Source organism: Hippocampus comes, unplaced genomic scaffold (genome assembly GCF_001891065.2).
Source record: "Hippocampus comes isolate QL1 unplaced genomic scaffold, H_comes_QL1_v1.1 scaffold248, whole genome shotgun sequence".
Taxonomy (NCBI): domain Eukaryota; kingdom Metazoa; phylum Chordata; class Actinopteri; order Syngnathiformes; family Syngnathidae; genus Hippocampus; species Hippocampus comes.
Genome location: NW_017806277.1, coordinates 899458 through 913354, shown reverse-complemented (window position 1 = coordinate 913354; position 13897 = coordinate 899458). Strand labels below are relative to the sequence as shown.

The following is a 13897-nucleotide window of genomic DNA, read 5'->3' as shown; positions in this document are numbered from 1 at the left end:
AATATCCGGATTATGCAAATTTTCCTCAATTCTCCGGAGAAATTTTCATAAAAATTTGAAAAACCCGGAATTCCGGGAAAATCCGGAGGACTTTCATCTCTGATGAATGCCCCATTCTCATTGCCTAAGTGTGTTATGTAAATTAAGGACAACATAAAGAATTTGGATTTTTTTTGGCACATGAGATAAAACAGCGGAACTTATAATTTTGATTGCCAACATTAACGGGAAAATTTCAAATGATTGCAGAAGATCCGAGTACAGCAAACAAGACCTCAATTCTTCCAGTCATCATTTTTTCTACACATTTTAGCATTAAGGTCACAGGCGAGCCTTACTTTGAAGTAGAGGCGGGGTAGGGCACATCCAAAAAAAAAACAAAAAACATTCACATCTATGGAAAATTTGGAGTCTAGAGTAGGAATGGGCCTTGTTACTGGTTTGTCAGTTTAGCACTGTTTTAAAAAGTCCTATTTTTAATAACTGCTAAACTGTCTGTAACCGGTAATGAGCTTTTTTTTTTTTTTTTTTTTTTTTAATTTATTTATTATTATTTTTTTTTAAGGGGTCTTTTAAGGAGCACACGTTATGCTGCAATTGGCTGCTTGGAGAGTTGAAGATCGTCAGATCAAAACGCCTTTGAAGTTAATGATGAAAGACCAGCCACGTTTTATTTTCTCCTCCTCGGCTGAGCAGAGAGGGGAGGGTCAGGCAGTTACACACAGATATCACACAGAGAAGAGAAGGAGTAGGGAAGGAGGAAGAAGACAAGAGAGATTGAGTCACTGTGCTAAGTCCAGCATGTATGTGCTTTGTACGACATAATTAAATAAATAAATACATACATACATGGTACCAGTGGGTACTGGTTAACCTGAGTAGCCCAGGGTTTTGTTTTGTTTTTTTAAATACCTAACCAGTGATGGGACACTGCACTTTGAATTAAAACAGAAGGTTAATGTTAGTTAGTTGGTTAGTTTGTTGAACTTCACACGGTTCATGTTTCTTAATGTACCAAATATTCTGCATTGTATATAATAAAATAGTGTGTCCATTGGATTTTTTTCCCAAATATTTCATTTTATTTGTTATAAAAGGAACATTTAATAGCTTGTAATTTTGATACAGTGATACCACAATATATTTATCAGTGATCATACTGTCAGAATCGAATATTGGCCAATGACTTGTCGAGAGTACAATTAACCAAACATGCACGTGGTTTTGGAATGTGGCTGGAAGCTGATGTACCCGGAGAAAACTCAGGAAAGCATTGGGAGAAGAGGCAAACAAACAGGAAGGCTGGAGCCGGCTATCGAACCAGAACATTGGACCTAGGAGTATCGTGCGGAACTAGTTTTTTACAGTGCTTCCAGCTTGAATTTAGCAATTGTCAAACAATTAATAATGCACTACTTTTGCTTTATCTTGCGCTTTTCATGCCATTTTTGCAAGACAACCAGGATATTAAGAAGAAAAAAACAATACCCTGAAGGTTATGTGAATTAAGCTGATTCACATTCCAAAAGCAGTAAGATTTCAGTAGCGTTCCAAAACGTTCATCCAGTAGTCACGCCATTTAATGATTTTGCCCTTGATTTTGTCACACATTGCTCAGTATTGTGGGAGAGTGAAATAAAGGTTGAAATAAAATTGCTGTTAAATGGAATACTTTGAACAATGTTGCACATCGCATACATTGGTCACCACTACATTATTTGGTGGCCGTTGCAGCTTGAGTTGCAATTTACTGTTGAATAAGGCATTTGCGCAACTAAACGGCCAATGTAACCTCTTGTCCCATAGAATCTCCAATATTTGTAAGTTTTTTTTTTTTTCTAAAAGAAAAAAAAAACGGGAAACGCTTTTCTTTGGACAGCGACAAGTTTTTGCCTTCGGTGTTGAACAATTCAGTAGCCTGCATTTGTACTGCTTGATGCTTGAAGGCTCTCTATGTGCAATGCTGCTGATGAAATTGGAAGATTGCATGCCAGGTTGGAACGCCATGTCATGACATTCACAAGTAATTGCGAACATTCATCCATAACCTCCATGCAGACAAGCTAAGCAGTTGTGTACACTAAAATGGGCACACGTAAACCTCGGAAAATACACATCCACAAATGGTACAACTGGTTTGACATTTCATACAGAGTACAGACATGAGGTTTCAGCAAAAAAACAAAATAAACTAACTTTTGGTAGCCACCAAGAATTGATTTGCAAACTTGGGCTTTTTTTTTGTTGCTTTGAAAGTTTTGTGTTTGCTTTCAGGAAGCATTTGAAAATGACAGTCAGTGTTTTCGTCATTGGTTTGCTACCTGACCAACGCAAGTTTCAAAATCACTCATTCTTTTACAGTGGTACCAATCAATCTATATATACCGTATTTTCCGAACTATAAAGCAAACCTAAAAGGATTAAATTTTCTCAAAATCCGACTGTGCGCCTTATAATGCGATGCGCCTTATATATGGATCAATATTCTGATTTCTTGGACATAGTATTTTAAATGTTCTATAAAGCGCTTTGTCACAGCTGAGCGGTTGTGAAAACTATATAAATAAAGCTGTATTGTATTGTATTCGCTTTAGCGTAGCTTCATCTAGTGGATGCATAACATAAACGCAGCCACTATTGCAGCTTCTATTCTATGCACCTTATAATACGTAGCGCCCTATAAATGAAAACAGTTTTAAAATAGGCCATTCATTAAAGGTGTGTCTGATACTCCAAAGAGCTTATAGTGTGGAAAATACGGTCTATATTTATTATGTTTGTCAAAGTGTACATGATGTCGAGTGTGCTGTATTTTTACATTACCAAACTGAAACCGTCTTTTACTGTGAGCTCAACTAAATTCTGAGGAGGGATGGGCATCAATTGGTATGTCCTCTTGACAAAACACACGCAACATAACAAGGCTGTGCTGGAGGACTGCCCGGCCCCCCAGGACAATCCCCACTACGATACACAAATGACAATATCACTGTCACAGATTCAATACAGATTTTATCCAAACATAATATAAATATTTCAAATATATATTTTAATATCCTAATTCTAATCACCTTAGTATTGAATCAGATCTGCTTACATGTCTAATCCTGTAGGTCGGATGTCAATTGCAAACCAGGATTTTTTTTTTTTTTTTTGAAAATATAAACCAAGCCATGGTACTGTTTTGTATGCTTCTCGGGAGACACAATTGACTGTAGGACATAAATCCTGCAACAATCGGGAACTTTACTGGCTACCCAATCCCCAATGCATCCAGTTCAAAGTCCTTTCTCTCACTTACATAGCATGCTATAATCATACCCTCCTACGTAAACTGACCTCATCCACCACCACACACCCTCCTGCAGCCTCCGCTCCCCAGACGCCAACTTCGTCTCTCCACTCCACCAAATCCAGCATCAAACCTGGGGTGACAGAGCCCTGACCATCTCTGCCACCACCCTCTGGAACTCACTCATTAACCCCCTACAAGACTATTCGTTTCAATTTATTCATCCAAACAGCTGTTGATGTATAAATGTGTTTATTTTTTCTGCATTGTCTTTTATTTCATTGTTTGTTATCCATAGCGCTGTGCACAAATCAGTGGTGCCTTAAAATGAGATGGGAATAGGTCAGTGAAAATAAACGGAATCGGAATTTTCGGAATCAAATCAAGACACATGCGTCAAGGGAAAACGTGCTGGCTTAAAGCAGGACATCCAGGAATGTTTGTGCGTGTATGTTAATATTTAGCCAGCTAATGAGCATTAAATAAATAAAGCCCAACTAGGCAGTGTATCAATGACGTTGTCCTCATTGCGCTATTGGCCTCTCAGGCCATCATAGCAACAAAAGGAAGGAAGTCTGCAAACTTGGACACCAACCCGGAGAGACTCCCCATGTAGCTTAGCACTTGCTCGGGGAAGGCTGGTAAGACAAATGGATTTATAATGGGACAAAAAGAAAAAAGAAAAAAAAACGCCATTGGTTGCAAAGGTAACAGCAAAGCTCAAGGAATATATTTTAAACTAAAAAGGTTTGCACCTTCAACATGCCAGTGTGCACTCCGGTTACATTTTTCAAAGGGTGGATATGAGGCTTGGTTAAGAGCTATGGAAAACATACAGTATAATGTTGATCATGGTCTCAAACTCACGGCCCGGGAGCCAATTTGCAGCATGATATTTTGTAGCACGCTACATGTGATCTCCGTTTAATGTTAGTGTATAAGTTTAACGTTAGTGTAGCCCCCACCATTTTTGCCATACCGTTGTCCTGGAGGTTTTGTGTGTGTGTGTGTGTGTGAGCGCACCAAGGTCATCCTGGGGAAGAGTCTGTGAGATTGTGTGAGCCACCACAGCTGTCTGATCCGCCACATATGTAAAATAAAATTATTAAATGTTTTTAATGCCTCCCAAAAATATTTTGTCTGCCTTTGTGGGTGAGTTTGCGAAAATAAGTTTTTCGAAGTTGCCCTTTCTACAAGCGCATTCATCCACTATTGGCGGTGCCAGACATACCTTCAATCAAACAGAACCAGGTGGCTGCATCCTCTGGTGTAATGGTTTTCAAAACAGTAGCGCCAATGCTAATTTGTCAAGCGGGCAAAATTTAAGAGGAAAAATTGGGCTGTATCTTTCTTTCATGAATCCGAAGACAGGCTAAAATAAAACATGTTAATCTTTATTTACTCAATGAGAAGCTCCGAGTTGCTATGCCTAAGGGCAAGCTCATCCGTTATTGAGCTACATGTTGGCCTGTTTGACTGCCGTATCTTGTTCTGCTGCACCCTCCTCTCGGCTTGCAGAGGGGGCTAGTTGACGATGACAGAATTGGATGTCGCTTTACGGATTCTGCCACAACGGATCGGGATAAGATCTGAGGTGGACCGCCTCCTCGAATGAGCTGCTATGGGGATTTCTTCATTGACCAACCAAAGAGAAGGACCCACCTCTGCGAAGGCATCCTCCTGCAGAGTTTCATCTTATTAAATGGACTCTCGCATTGTTCTAACATTGTATAGCACCAGATTATGTATATAATGTTGCACACTCGACATCTATTTCAGACTGGACATCCTGGAAAAGGGACCAACGACCTAAAAAAGTTGACCGCACCAATGCTACCAGTGCAAAAGTTAGTGTAGAGCCCTGAAAGTAATTTGGACAATCAATTTATACTAAATTATGTTTTTGTGTGTATTCTGCATGGGTTTGATCAACTCCATGTTACGCTGTCTCCATGCGAAAAGGTTTGAGCATGCGGCACCTATATAACAAAAATTGTGTACAAGATACATTGGCCAACTCTCGTGACAAGATGACCCCAAGACATACTGAAGAGACTGCATATCTCTTGGCTGGACCTAGGAACACCTAATTATCACCACAGAAGAGCTAGAACAGTGGTTCTTAACCTGGGTTCAATCGAATCCAAGGGGTTCGGTGAATACTGATTCAGGGGTTCGACAGAGCCTCAGCCATGGAGGTTAAAACACGCCCACCTCAACATGTCAATTAGTTATGACACGCCCGCTTGGCCATCACTGGCTGGTTCTTTTTGTGCACAATAAAAAAAAAAAAAACGTATACTTTATAACGATACTAATGGTGTTTGATTTTTTTTCTCTTTTTAATAAATGCGTTTTTTTATGTCTTGGATTTGTAAAAAAATATATATATACTTTTTTTTTCCCCACTAATGAAGGGTTCTGTGAATGTGCAACTGAACTGGTTGGGTTCGGTCCCTTAAACAAGGTTAAGAACCACTGAGCTAGAATAGAAGAAGTGGGTGGGGAGAGAAAAGTCTGAGCTTCTCTGCTTAACTCATTCACTTCCAAAGACGTATTTAGATGTCTTTTCAGACCCTTTATCAAGTACAGTCAATATAAAATGAGGAGCTGGGATTAAATGTGTGGCATCTGAAAAGACATTTAAATACGTCTTTGGGAGTGAATGAGTTTTAAGTGGCCAATGTATGGATGGCAAAAACAGGAGTAGATTTTAACCATCCCCAGCCTATCGCCAACAATTGGGTCATTAACTTCATTGGTTTCATGGAAAGGGGATGGCTAATTAAAACAACTTCAGTAACCAAGCCACTTCCAAGACATACATTTTGGAATAAAGCACTCACATGTGACCAAGCATGAGGTGCCACTCCCATCAGAAAGTAAAATTTGGTTTAAGACCTTTGGGATTTAAAGAAAATGGAGATGAAAAGAGAGGTCCAGCTGCCTTCTATTAGACCTTTGCAAATTCCCATCACTGAAAATCTATCCAATTTGGTTGTCGAGATTTTTGCCAAAACATGGAGCCCACTCGATTCTTTAACGCAAGCACAGAGCATTTCAGTCGTCTTTTTATGTTAGTTGCGTTAATTTGTCTTTGTCAGCCTAAAATTCATTATGAAAACGTATGTATTCATTTTTTTTTCATTCCACTATTTAATTAGATAAATAATTGAGTTTACCACTTTTTCAATCGATAGCACCGATTGCTCTCACCATTGACAGTTAGATGCACCCAACTGCCATTGTAGAAAGTATCATACTGCTGCTCCAGCATCAGCACCTTGCACTCATACCAGCCTTGGTCATCTGAACGAACATTTTCTATCCGCAGGGAGGACTTGCCGTATAGACTGGCCCGGCCTAGAGAGAGAGGGGAAAAAAAACTGATGAGATCAGCAGGACGGGTGTGTAATGTCATGTGGAAGGTAAAGGTGAGAAGTGTACCAACTAAAAAGTCGAAGGATAAAAGATGGCAAGTGAATATTAAGAAGCGACTCAACCTTCAAATAGCTCAGATATAAATAGGCGAGAATTCAAGTGTGTGCACTGCGGGTGGATGTGCAACATCAGTGTGTGTCACCTATTTCTAAACAACACCGCAATGGGAACACAACATCAAAGTGCAAAACTGACATGAGACATAAATACAAAGTGACACCTGTCAGCCTCGGTGGGGTTGCGATGTTCTCTTCACGAGCACGGCACTGTTTTGAAGATGCATTGTGGCAAGGGCAGGACTTAACTTCCCCGTCATGAGTGGCAAGTAGCCAAATTGTGACAAGTGACGGCACTTCGTGTTGTAAGATATTCCTATCCAGCAGATATCAAATTCTGGCTGGATGATCACAGGGTTAGCGGAAAGGGCATTTTGCTCAATGCTAGCTGGTAAGTAGATCACAGCAGATGGTCTTTTGGCAATAAGGGTTAAAACAAAGGATTTCTGGGAATGTATGCCAGCTCAAAAACATCAGCATTATCAAAGCGAAGCTAGCCCTCAATAATCCCCTTGCTCTCCTCTATCATTTCGACTTAGTGAATATTTCCGACTAATTTTGCGTCACTTTCTAAATCCGCTCTGAAAAACACAAAATAAATCAGGTATATTGCATGGTGCAATCATGTTTGCAGATAGACAGCTATTTTACATTTTATGAAAGTATGTTGATGTTAAATTTGCAATGAAATTCACTTCAAAATGTATATACAGATGTGATGCAGTGGGCGTGTATGTACAGTTTGTTTTGGATAACAGCTTCAAAATCACTCTGTATTGGTTTCTTGCACGATTTGTAGTTTGATTAATGTTTTGGATTAGCTGATGTTTGCTGGAGTGGGCTCGAACTCTGCGTTGAACACCATCCTCCTTGAACTCCCCTCCTCTAAGCTTCTCCAGCTCAGCGGCTCTCCTGCCATCTGCCAGTAGATACACATCTTCCTGACAGGCGGGAACAAAGCAGGTGAGGCTGGGGAAAGCCAGTTAATTTACAGGCACTATCAGCGTCCGTTCTCCGCCGTTCTGCACCTCAACGGGGGATGTCGCGATCCAATCACATGATCGGAAATGGGGCTGATAATGAGATTTTTTTTTCAGTTTTTTTTTTTTAACCCGATTGAGGAAAAGAGATTGTTTTCCTTCATTTCCAGAGTTGTTTAAGGTCACAAAGTGACTCAACGAAGTGTTAGCTAGAGCCTTTATCTGAAGTTGCTACTCCACAATTTTAGATTTTGTTTTGTTTTGTTTTTGTGTGTGTGTGTGTGGGGGGGGGGGGTGTCAGAATGACAGTAAGAGCCACACACACTCACTCAGGCATGTCTGTGCTCTCTTGTACACCACAGCAGAATGCAAACTGTATTTGGAGCAACAGGCAGACACAAATGTTCAGGACACACTCAGAGTAAACCCAAAAATACTTCTAAAATCACCAAAGTTTGCCTCGCCTGAATATCAAGCCGGCACACTGAGCGCCAACATCAAAGAGTTGAGAGCAACAGACACATTATCAATTGTGAGACATCCCAAATGACTCAACTTCAAATACAAGTTGAATGAGTGTAAATAATTTGGTGAAAAGAAAGCTTGTTCTCCATTGATTGCATTTGACGAGGTAATAAATTAATCATGTCATTTATTGATGAAAAGTCACACACGTACCCACCAACAACATGGCTGTGTGGACTCATCGTTTTAGCCTGTACACGCCAAATGAACAATGAAAAAGTATTGTTTCCAATTAGATCAATCAAATTAACTCATACAGAGGCCTCCCTCATTCTGTTTAATTTTACATGGGCCATTCCACCAAATTGGTGGCACTTGTGTTCCCAGGAAATAAAATGTATAAACGTACTGTACAATTACAAACCTGGGGCGGCAGTACACTGCAGAGTAGTTTGGCCCAAATATAAGACAGTGTTTTTTGCATTAAATAAGACTGAAAAAATGGGGGTCGTCTTATATTCGGGGTCTAGACATTATACCCATTCACGACGCTAGATGGCGCCAGATATCATTGAAGCTAATGCTGAGCTTGACTCCCCAGGCCAAAGTGAACCCCTGGCACAAAGAATAAAAATAAAAATAGCGGTAGCACGAAGAAGAAAAATAAAAAATAGCGGTAAGAAAGAAAAGAAGAAAATAATCGAAGAGATAACAGAAAATGGAGAAACGTAGTGACAATCTGGAGAAAAGTGGGTCGAAGATCGGCCAGGTTAACTGGCAGCTGAGGAGAAGTTATGATGTAATTTACATTTCAAAAATCAGAAGCCATTCATTTACGAGTGAAATTGCACTTGAGTTTACATATTTAAATGTTCAGATATTAAGATTTAAATGAGGAAAAATAACATGCTTTTTCTCTCAAATATATTGTTATAATCATTTGTTTCAGATGTACTGTAATTATTTTCTGTATAAAAATTAATTTGGTGTTCAAAAAGTCTTTTTTCAAACGAGTCTTGAAAAAGAGGGGGTCGTCTTATAATCAGGGCCCTCTTATATTCGGGCCAATACGGTACTTAGAGACCCCTCTTTGGGACAGCTTGTGTTTTGTATGACTGTTATTGGCTAAAGGAAGAGATTTGATTTCTATACTCAGAAAACATTTCTTTCAAAGCACATATAGTATACACAAGTCAATTCCATGTTTTTGTTTAAATCCAAACATTTTCATTTTTATTAATGTACATTTGCTCCAACTGCTAAGGGAAAGTACAGCTCCAGATGACTTTAAAGGACTTCCATAGATCCGACCAACCGGCAGTTATTCACAACCCTTGTCAAATGTCAAAAATGTACACAGAATGTTCAATTCGCCATTAGTCACAACAACATTTAGGAGCCTGCCGAACTTGGATGAGCAGGCTTTGGCCTTGCAAGCAAGCGAACCAACTAGGCTTTAAGTATTCAAGTCTCAAGGAAAATGGAGGTGGGCTGGCCAAAAGAAGTGCGAAGGCTTTTTACTCTAGCCAAGCAAGAATAGCGGATAAGGTGGAAAGGCCTGGGGAGGAGAAAACTGAAACGCTCGAGGGGAGCAACAGCCGATTCATCATCATGAAATGTCAGCATTCGTGTGGGTCAAGACAATAGTCGACATTCATTAAAGCCGAGGGTTCCAGACTGCTCCTAAATATTTGTATTTTGTCCATACAATTACAGACAGCGTGAGTACATTTTTCATCTACAAGCGCTTGTGCAACCTATAAATTTGCCCTTTCTTAGATTACCGTATTTTCTGCACTATAAGGCGCACCTAAAAGCATTCCATTTTTTCAAAAGCCAACAGTGCACCTTATAATCCGATATGCCTTATATATGGATCAATATTCTAATTTCTTGGATGTATTATTTTAAATGTTCTGTAAAGCACTTTGTTACAGCTGTAGCAGTTGTGAATGTGCTATATAAATAAAGATGTATTGTATTGTATTGTACTGTATTGTATTCCCTTTAGCGTAATTCCCTCGAGTGCATGCATAGCACAACCTCAGCCACTATTGAAGCTTCTATTACATGCGCCGTAAAATGCGTTACGCCCTATATATGAAAACAGTTTTAAAATAGGCCATTCATTGAAGGTACGCCTTATACTCCGAACCGCCTTATAGTGTGGAAAATACGGTCGTATTCTGAAGTGTTTGTTGTTGCTCATCGCTGGTTTGCCACTGTTAACACTGACTACATGGAGGTGAACAAAGAGGAGGTAGTTTACTAAAGAGCCAGCGGTTTGTCAATCATTTGGAATCGTTTCAGGCTTGCATTGTGAGACAGTGTGCAGCAAACAAAATATGTTTGGGGGTTGTTGAAACCAAAGCCGTTTCAGCATGTAAACTAGACACGCTGCAGCAAAACGTTGTTTTGTGTGATACACGTATCTGTTCTGTTCTGATTCTCTACATAACCTCATTGGACAGAATTCAAAACCCTCCGCATCAAGAGGAGACAGATCACGTGGCTCGGTCATGTCATTAACGTAAAAAAAAAAAAAAAAAAAATTGAAAATGACAAAACTGGATATACATGTTTTTCACAGCACAGTGACAACTGGCGGACAGACAAACAAACAGCCAACCAGACGGACAGCCAGATTCTATTTGAAACAATTGCCTAGTTTCATAAGGGAAGCTGTTTTCAGATTGTTCTTTAAGGCAAAGCCTTATGGAGATTAGACAGACAGACAGACTAGGGTACAGTATTTTAGTCTTTTTACTGTATGTATTTGTAATTAACAGTAGAAAATGTCCCGGATTTCTTCAAACTCAAAATCATTAAATGAACAAATCTTACCAGCATACTCTGGGTCCACATGAGGAGGATAAAACCGAAAGTTGATGAAGAAAGGTATTGGCATTCCATACTTGAACCACTCCACCACATAGGGTTGGCCGTTCAAAGGGTGGGACACATCGCACCCCAGGATGATGTTCTCTCCTGCACGTGCCGTCACAAACTGGGGCTCCTCTCGCACTCCGTGGGCACCTGCAGCAACATACAAGGGCAGGTCACTGTCTACCGCTGGCTCACAAAAAGGTAATATAAATGTTATACTTTTAATCAAAAATGTAATTTAACTCTTTCATGCATCCTGTAACCGGATGAGAAGCTGTCGACTGTCGTAACCACTGGCCCTGAAAGGGTTAAATGATGACATACTGTACAACAAGCAAACCAAGCCAAATTAATCTTTCTTGCACATATGGTATTTACCAATTCCCTCATACAGCATGTCTGGCTCTACCCATAGTAATTTCAGTTTGTGTTTGATGGATGTAAAGATAATGGATGTAAGGTGTACAGCTCTCCAATTAAAGACAATTCGATATGTATCTTGATACACCCTTGCACAAATGTAGATGTGCAAGGGTGAAATGAAATAAGACACATATAAATATTACTTCTGAGAGAAATTGCTTTAAAAAAATAAATAAATAAAAAGATGGGCTCTATTAGGTAATTTTGAGAACATTTACCGTGCAGATCTCAAAAGTCAAAATCAAAACTCAGGGCTGTATTGTGAGTACAAATCACAATAAAAAGGAACAACAAATCATCAGCAACATCATACCAATATTTTTCCCGATGTATACTTGGTGTGCATTTTTCATAAAAGACAATTCCAAATGTATCTCGATATATGGGGCGCAAAACAAGTCAAGGAAAGGTACATTCTAAAATGAAATGATTCAATTTTGTTTGGTTCAGTCAAAACCCTTTTCCATTTTCCAATTCCAATTGTTTTTTTTTGTTGCGTCCGGAGTTCTATTAGTTGCTTGCTTTTGAAAAAGCTATTCACCGACCTAAATCAATCCAAAAATCTGACAAGGGTCTGACAAATTGTTCCACAAGTTTATCAACGAAGCAGCATCGGTAGGCACGAGTGGACAGGGACATACTAATTGGGATATTGAAAGTTGTGGTCTTTGAGGGATTATTTGTACCTGCTAAAAAAAACATATGAGACACTTTAAATTCCATCAGTCAGGATATGCCTGGTAGTGATAAATTAAAGAGCCAAGCTGAACGCCTGAGGGCAGAAGGATTACAACACTTGAATGTGATCTATCACGACAGAATCTTTTCATCTTGTCTTGCCTTTATCTTTTTTTTTTTTTTTTTATCCTCGAAGAATGTATGCGACCAAAGTAGGAAATATGATGAGACGAGGTAATGAGAAAAGAATGTGCTTAGTATTGAAGGATATGTTTTTCTGGTTGAACAGAACTGCTTCAATAAATCAAATTGAGATGGGGTGTCCAGTGAAGGCTCACACTAATTGGGGGTAGCTTGGCTTTGAGGGCATTAGCCTGATGTGCTAACATTTTACCTGTCAATATGACGAATCAGTATTAGCGCCTGCCTGAAAAATATATTTATTGTTGTTATAGTTACAGTTACATTGGTGAACAATTTGCACTTTTTTTTGTTTGTTTTTTTTTTTTGCTCTGAAGAAAAAAATACTCATCAGAAGTTACTCAACGGATACTTGAGTATGACCCTGAATACTCATATCCATTATTTTGAGGACTACTTTTTACTTTTACTTGAGTGCTATTATTCTTCTTTTACTTGAGTAAAATGTATGGCCAACTCCCAATCACACCCTTTCAGGGCAAGTCCCCAGCGGAACGAGGGAGTCTCCAGAGGAAGCACTATCGAGCACACCAAGAACTCTAAAAAGGTCGACAAACGGGTATCAACGTCATTTTTGTCACGGGCCACATCACAGTTATGGTTTCCTATGGAGAGCCGTTCCAACTATGAACCCAAATTAATGTTGAATCATCTCATATTATGTGTAGGCTACACAACAAATTGGTGAATTTGGTGTGTTTTGAATTCAGAGGCAGTTTTGAATTCAGAGGCCAAGAAAAACTGGGGTTTTTTCCAAATATTATTACATTTGTTTTTCAAGGGGGAGTTGGGAACAAAAATCCTTGCAGTATCTAAACATTTGTAAAAGTGAAGACAGTTTGCAATTTTGGTGTTTTAGCAAGAAACATGAAGTGGATGCACATAATTTGCTTTGGCGGGCCACATAAAATGATGTGGTGGGCCAGATCTAGCCCCCAGGCCTTGAGTTTGAGATCTGTGTATTAGAACAACGCATTTGGAAGTGAAAAGTAATCTTGAAAAATTAAGACAGAGAAAGCGAGACAGAGTGTGAGAGAGAGAGAGAGCGAGAGAGAGAGAGAGAAAAAGAGAGAGAGAGAGAGAGAGAGAGAGAGAGAGAGAGAGAGAGGAGGGAAATAGAGAGAGAGAGAGAGAGAGAGAGAGAGAGAGACCTAGATTCAGGCCAAGTAGTCCATTTTTAAATGTACAACCAACCATTTTCAATTGAGGAAAAAAAAAAAAAACACTTCATTTCTTCTTACTGCACAGTAAATATTTAGTTCACGAATAGGACGGCTCTCATGCTCGCCAGTAGAACCAGATAATAACTGTGTGCGCGCTATTCCCAGTGGTGGAGGATACACACAGACTATTTCAAGCTTTACAATGTGTTGATTGGCTGCTGGTGACATCATCTTAGATTGCACACCAACAGGGCCCTTGGTGCTATGACTTCACTGTTGATGATGAAGGGGGGGGGGGGGGGAAGAGAGGGA

At 39.5% G+C, this 13897-nt stretch overlaps 1 protein-coding gene across 4 annotated transcripts in view; it reads right to left on the bottom strand.

Annotated features, from left to right (window-relative positions):
• igsf9bb (immunoglobulin superfamily, member 9Bb) overlaps positions 1 to 13897 on the bottom strand; it is a 77637-nt gene that overhangs the window by 53475 nt on the left and 10265 nt on the right. For all 4 annotated transcript variants that reach the window (XM_019857765.1, XM_019857767.1, XM_019857769.1 and 1 more), the window contains exons 2-3: positions 11079 to 11270; positions 6509 to 6655 (exon numbers count right to left, since the gene is read on the bottom strand). In XM_019857765.1, coding sequence (XP_019713324.1) covers positions 6509 to 6655; positions 11079 to 11270 — 339 coding nt within the window. The remainder of the gene's footprint in view (positions 1 to 6508; positions 6656 to 11078; positions 11271 to 13897) is intronic.